Source organism: Manacus vitellinus, unplaced genomic scaffold (genome assembly GCF_001715985.3).
Source record: "Manacus vitellinus isolate BGI_N305 unplaced genomic scaffold, ASM171598v3 scaffold_41_pilon, whole genome shotgun sequence".
Classification (NCBI taxonomy): domain Eukaryota; kingdom Metazoa; phylum Chordata; class Aves; order Passeriformes; family Pipridae; genus Manacus; species Manacus vitellinus.
This window is the reverse complement of record NW_021940545.1, coordinates 1,804,650-1,810,639: the sequence shown is the minus strand read 5'-3', so window position 1 is coordinate 1,810,639 and position 5,990 is coordinate 1,804,650. Positions and strand designations below refer to the sequence as shown.

Here is a 5,990-nt window from a genome sequence, read left to right as displayed (position 1 = left end):
TTAACGAGCTCGTTATCACCTCGTGCTCACCCCTTGTGTGCCTCCCCTCCCTCTGCAGCTCTCCCCGCCTGAGGTGGCAAATTTGCTTTGCAATTAGCCCCGAGGGCAGCCGGGCCACAGCAATAAACCCCTCCCAGCTCTCCCTCCTCGTTTGGCCAGGTGTCACTCGAGGAGTTTTTACGGCAGGAGGATGTGGATCTCCGGAGCAGGATGTAATCTTTGCCTTGAGCGGGGATTACGCGACGAAGGACACGTGCCTGGGCTCGTTCCCATCAAACTCCTGGAGCAATCTCTTAGGGAGGGGAAGGAAATCCTTACCATCAGCTGCTTGATGGTCGGGTGCTCCTCCGCCTCCCTGCCCGAGGCCGGCTCCTTGTGCACGATCTCCACGCGGATATCGTTCTTGGCAGAAACCACGCCCTTGAGATCTGGGAAAAGAGGGAGATGGAGAAGGGCTTTAGCCCAAGGCAGTGGTGGAGCATCCGCAGGGGGCTGACTGAGGATGCCTGGCAGCACCAGGGAAAATAAACCTGGCTCAGCAAGTTCATGCAAGAGCTAAGGGAGCAATATTACCATGTCACCTCTGGGCAGCTCAGATTCCTGTTGGAATTCCTTTGGGAGCTTGGCTGGTCCCTGCCACACTCATGGTGCTGTTAACAGGGGCTGGGCTGCAGCAGAACTGCTCACACAGGTGGTGGAATCATTATCCAGCCTGCTGATTCATAGGAAATACTGCTCCTGAGGGCAGGACCAGCTCTGCCTGGGTGCTGGGAGCCCCTGAGGAAAGCCTTCCCCAGTTTGGGGTGCAGACACGTATGGAAAAGGCCAAGCAACGAGCACAGACATGGCCGGGGATGATTTTGTCATCTCCAAGCAGCCTGTTTTCCCGCAGAACAGAGAGAAACATTCCTGGAGAGACTCCCTGCCTTCCCTGAAGGTGTCAGGCGTGCTTCAAACAAGCCGTTTTAGGAGAATTAAACCCGGGCCGAGGAGCAGCGGGAGCAGAGGCGGCGGCAAAGCCGAGATGAAAAGCAGGCACGGATGCAAATGTGAGCAGTGAGACCTCAACGGCTTTGAAGCCGCGCTCCAGCCTCCGATCTGGCTCTCACTTCCCAGGATGGCTGTGCCAGCCCTCCCGGCCCCCAAAACTGCCTTGAACCTCTGGTTTGTCAGATCTGCCTCCAGCTGATGGAACCAGCAGGGCTCTGCCAGGCCAGGATTGCAGGGATCAGTCCAGCAAAGGGGGGTTTTATCTCTAAACCAAACTGGATGATGCAACCGAGACCAGCCTGGAGCTCCATCCTTGAATTCATCTTTATCAGCATCCCCTGCCCTCGATATCTGCAGCCCCTAGACCTCTCCAAGTCTCAGGGTACATGGCAAAACCTTTTGCTGGGAAGTTACTACAGATTTTCCTTTTATTTTTTTTTTTCCTGCTGGGGCCACGTTCCTGGTGCCAGAGCCTTTGTCTTTAATCACAAGGAGAAGCTAATCACTGTCTTGCACCTTCTCTCCCAGGAGTGCTCCCCCTTAAATAACTCTGGGCCGTTAAATCACCGAAGATACAACACCAGATGTGCAGTAAAGTCATCTTTTTCTTTTCCAGAGCCTCCAGGCTCGGTGTGTCTGCACCTGGTCCTTTTTTTTTCCTTTTTTTTCCCCTGCATTTCCCCAAAACAAGGCCAGGAATTGCCTCCTCCAGTGCCATTAGTTGTGGTCAGTGGCTGGGTCGGGAGGTTCCTTCCCCTGAGTTACTGCTGGGTCACCGTGTCCCCTCCACACAACTGTTCCCACAGCCTGCACCAGGCTGTTGTTGGAAATGATGCCACAATGCTCCAGTGTTTGTCTTGGGAGAGGAATCTGCAGTCACCCTGGCAGGAAATGGGTCCTTCTCCTAATATCCAAGTGCTCTGTTGGTCCCATCATTCCTGAGCTGATCTCTGTAATACCTCTGCTCCTTGCATGCCACTAACCAGGATGAAATTCTTTTCCTTGTCTTCCAGCCTGGTGTTCCAACCTTCCCACCACTGGAGACAGTGGCCACAGCATCCAGTTGGCATCAGCACCTCGAAACTGGTGTAAAAGTTCCCTTGGCACATTCAAGTCCTCCCCTGAAGGGTTCTGCACCCCCTGAGTGTCACTGTGGGGCCAGGTCAGCTGCTGATGCTCCCAGCTCCCCCCAAAAAATGAGGAGAGACCCTGTTTTGGCAGCTCCAAGTGGCTTTTGGAGCCATGTGAAGGGGGACTGAGTGGCCCCACTGCCACCAGCATGCCCTGCATGGATCTCAGGCTGGGGAATCCCACCTGCACCCTGGATTTGCTGCTGCCCCTGGCTGGGTCTGGCTCTCCTCCTCCCATTTCACTTCGGGGAGGGTCAGGGCAGGGATCTTTGCTGAGCTCTTGGATGATCTCTTCTTGCTTCCTCTGATCCCAAAGTGAAGTGGCAAAGGAGCCTTGTGGGAAGCACAGGGACTCATTCCCTGGTCCGGGAATGCTGCCAACCTCTCCCCAGGGAATCACTGTGGGAGGAGCTGAAGAGCAGCAGAGCAGGGAAGGTGCCCAGACTCAGCAGCTCATGGCATATCAAGACCCAAAAGCCCTTTCTAAGCAGGACAGAACTGGAAACAGAGCAGAGAAAAAGGGACTTCAAACCCTGCCACTGTGCCCCCAGTACCCTCTTGCCAGCATGTATCCTTGCCAGCATATACTGGTGAGGAAAATGCCTCTTCTTCCCAGTTTATCACTGGGATAAATCACACAAGGCATTTGGGTGCGATGGGGTTGTCCTCTCCTGGCTTTTCCCCACGAAGACCAGCCCATCCCTGAACGCCTCCAGCTTGTGAGGGACTAAATCCTGGCATTTTCACCGTGTCTGGGATCTGTTATGGTGACATTCCCCTGCAATTGTGTGTCCTGTAAAGAGCTCTGCACCATCTGGTTCCATCAGATGAGAGGGAGCTAATGAACCACAGGCTGTCCCTGCTCCAGAGGGTGTGGTGTGGGGAAAGCACAGCCCATGGACATGGGAACACAGCTTGGCCCTGCTTCCTTCAGGTGCTGGAATCATCCCTCGCTGCCCAGTGATCTCCACAACATCAAACTGGCATGGTCTTGGGTCCTGTCTGTCAGCAGTCCTTCCCCAGAAAGCAAGATTAACGAATTCCCCCATTTAACTTGTTAATTCTTTCTAATGGAGGCTGTGAGAGTTCAAAAAAAGGGGATAAAACAGGGAGAGGCATCATTATTGCTCTGGAAATTAAACACATTTCTGCTGTGGGAGTCTGGGTGTCCAAACCAGATCTGGGAGCAGCCTCGTGTCTCTGATTGCTCTGCAAACCATCAAGGGGGGAAAATAAAGGGAGAAATAAAACAACTGGGTTTTCTGGCACACACACAGAGAGCTTGGCATCCTGGCATCTGCACCGTGTGCCTTGGGAGCTCAGAGTCCTACAGAGAATTCCTCCTCTCCCAGAGGTTTGGGATGCTCCAGACAATCACACTCTTCTCCCTCCTGGTTTGGTGCCTTTTCATGGAGTAAACAATTCTTTAATTTTCTGGTGTCCTTTTAATGAGGCCACTCGATGCCACAGTTTCCCCCTCCTTCTCTACCTATGTCTCTAATGTCACTTTAACTTGTATTCCCACTGCAGCCAGACTCCAAAACCCACATATCCCATGGAAATCCCTCCACTGGCTGTCATTCCCACCAGGAATATGCATGCTATGTCAGGAAAATTGGAATTAAAAGAGAAGCAGAACCGTGGAGGGTTTTTAAGCACCGGTGTGGCACAGCGAGGATGCTTCTCCCTCTTGGACATCAGGATTACTCCAGGGGAGGGATTAAGAGGTTTCCTGCATGCCTCCTAAGCTGCCTGTGCTGCTAACAGGGATCAGCACGTTTTTCCACAAACACTTCCCTTTTCCCATGGGCAAAGCAAACATTTGGAAGACCAACATGATGCCACAATGCTCCAGTGTTTGTCTTGGGAGAGGAACCTCCAGTCACCCCGGCAGGAAATGAGTCCTTCTCCTAATATCCAAGTGCTCTGTTGGTCCCATCATTCCTGAGCTGATCTCTGTAATACCTCTGCTCCTTGCACACCACTAACCAGGGTGAAATTCTTTTCCTCGTCTTCCAGCCTGGTGTTCCAACCTTCCCACCACTGGAGCAGCAAACATTGGGAAGACCAACATGAGAAGCAGCTCGTGCTGGTGCCGCGTCAGTAAATTCAGGCTCTGGCTTCTCCCTGACCCACTCGATCCGCCCCCCTCCCCAAAGTTTTCCCCCAGCCCCTTCCCGAGGAGGGGGGCACACTTACTCCTCTGGGAGCGGGCGCAGCAGAAGGCGACGATGGTGGCCATCAGCACCAGGAACGCCACGCCGGCCCCCACGGCCACGCCGATGATCACCGCCATGGGCACCGACTCTGCAAGAGGAAGGAGAGGGAGCATGAAGCGGGATGAAGGTCCCAGAGGTGGCTTTTCCCCCCAGGGACCCACCCCTGGCTGCTGGCAAGCGGCTCGGTGAGGAGCCCGGGGAGGGTTTTGGGGCCTCCTTCCCCGCTCCCCCGTCCCCGCTGCCCCTGGGACACTGCAGTTTGTGCAGCCCTGACCTCTCTGTGCCTCAGCTTCCCCTGGGAGGGAGAGGAGGGGGCAGCCAGAGGAGCAGGTTAAAAACTGCTCTCCTTAGTGCCCTGCAGGTTAACAAATGAGCACCTCGAAAGGATGAAGTGCAGAAGAAGACAATGTGTTAATATTATTAAGAAAGAGAAATGGCATCCGAGCAGGCTGACAGATGAGTTAACCCAAGAACCGTCATTCACAGCCCCTGCCAGTTTTATATCCCAGTTTCCTGCCTTCTCCCATGGCTTATCAACTCTGCCATCCTTCCCAAGCTCTTGAGGGTGCCACAAAGACTGGGACAGGAGGGTGGCCCGTGCCGGGGCTGAGGCTGTGGGGTGGGATGTGCAGGCAGGGTCTGTGGGAGGCAGAGCTGGGATTACATCCTTCTGCCTACAAAACTCTGGAGCTGAGTTCCCAGCAGGGATTTCAGACTGTGGCTCAGCCAGCAAAGCTGATTTATCCACTCAGATCCTGGCAGCAGCTTGGGAGGTGTGGGGAAGGGGGGTGGAGTATGAAATCATGTTTGTGGGGAGGGGGTCAGAGTTGGAGCCCCTGAGCCTTGTTATCTCCCTGCTCAGTCCCTCCGCTCCCTCCAAGCACAGTTCCCAAAGGGAGGGGCAGGCTGAAGAGGAGCAGATTGCTGGCCACATGCTCCCCCAGCAGCCCTGGTCTGGGGCAGGGGATGAGGAAGGCACAAGGGCAGCACATCCCACAGCATCTGCTCCAAGATCCACCCAGCCCTGCTCTGGTGCCAATGGAGGCTGGCCAGCACTCTCCCACGATGCTGAAACAAGCTGATGCCTGCAAATAGCCCTGGAAACTTGCACTTCTCCCTCTCTTTTGTCCCACAATGGCACTTTCTGGGACTTCCGCAGCATTTAAAACACGGCTGTGTAACATCATCCCCCTCTCGGGGTCTGGGAAGCTGGGGCACAGAAAGTGGTGGTTTGCAGAGCGGGTCAGTGGCAGAGGGGAGCTCTGCTGACCTCTCCAAATCCCCAGTCCTGCCCCAGTCACTGCCCTGCAGTTTCCCTACGCCCCTTCCTGCCCTGCCTGCCCTGCCGGAAAGCTGCGGGGCCAGGAGGAGGACGCCGGGCCCTCAGGTGTGGTAATGGCTGGGGACAATTCACATTCACGGTCAGCTCATGATTTCCATACCTGCTTGAATACCAGCTCCTGATTTCATTTCCGTACCTGTTTGAAAATAAAGCAAGTGTCCACAGCCTGGCACAGCCCAAGCGCCCACCGCAGCCTCCTGAGCGCTCAGCCCCCTGCTCCGCTCCGCGCTCCGGCCGCAGGGCTGTCCCCGTGAAGGGGATGGCCTCTGCCACCCTCGGTGTCCCCCTGCCCGGGGCAGGGCTGTCCCC

General features: G+C 55.2%; 1 protein-coding gene across 1 annotated transcript in view; it reads right to left on the bottom strand.

The window, feature by feature from the left end:
• The window catches only part of KIRREL3 (kirre like nephrin family adhesion molecule 3), a 359,934-nt gene that overhangs the window by 6,575 nt on the left and 347,369 nt on the right, over positions 1-5,990 (bottom strand). The window contains exons 13-15 of the mRNA XM_029962045.1: positions 5,782-5,817; positions 4,320-4,427; positions 319-428 (exon numbers count right to left, since the gene is read on the bottom strand). Of these exons, the coding sequence (XP_029817905.1) occupies positions 319-428; positions 4,320-4,427; positions 5,782-5,817 (254 nt within the window). The remainder of the gene's footprint in view (positions 1-318; positions 429-4,319; positions 4,428-5,781; positions 5,818-5,990) is intronic.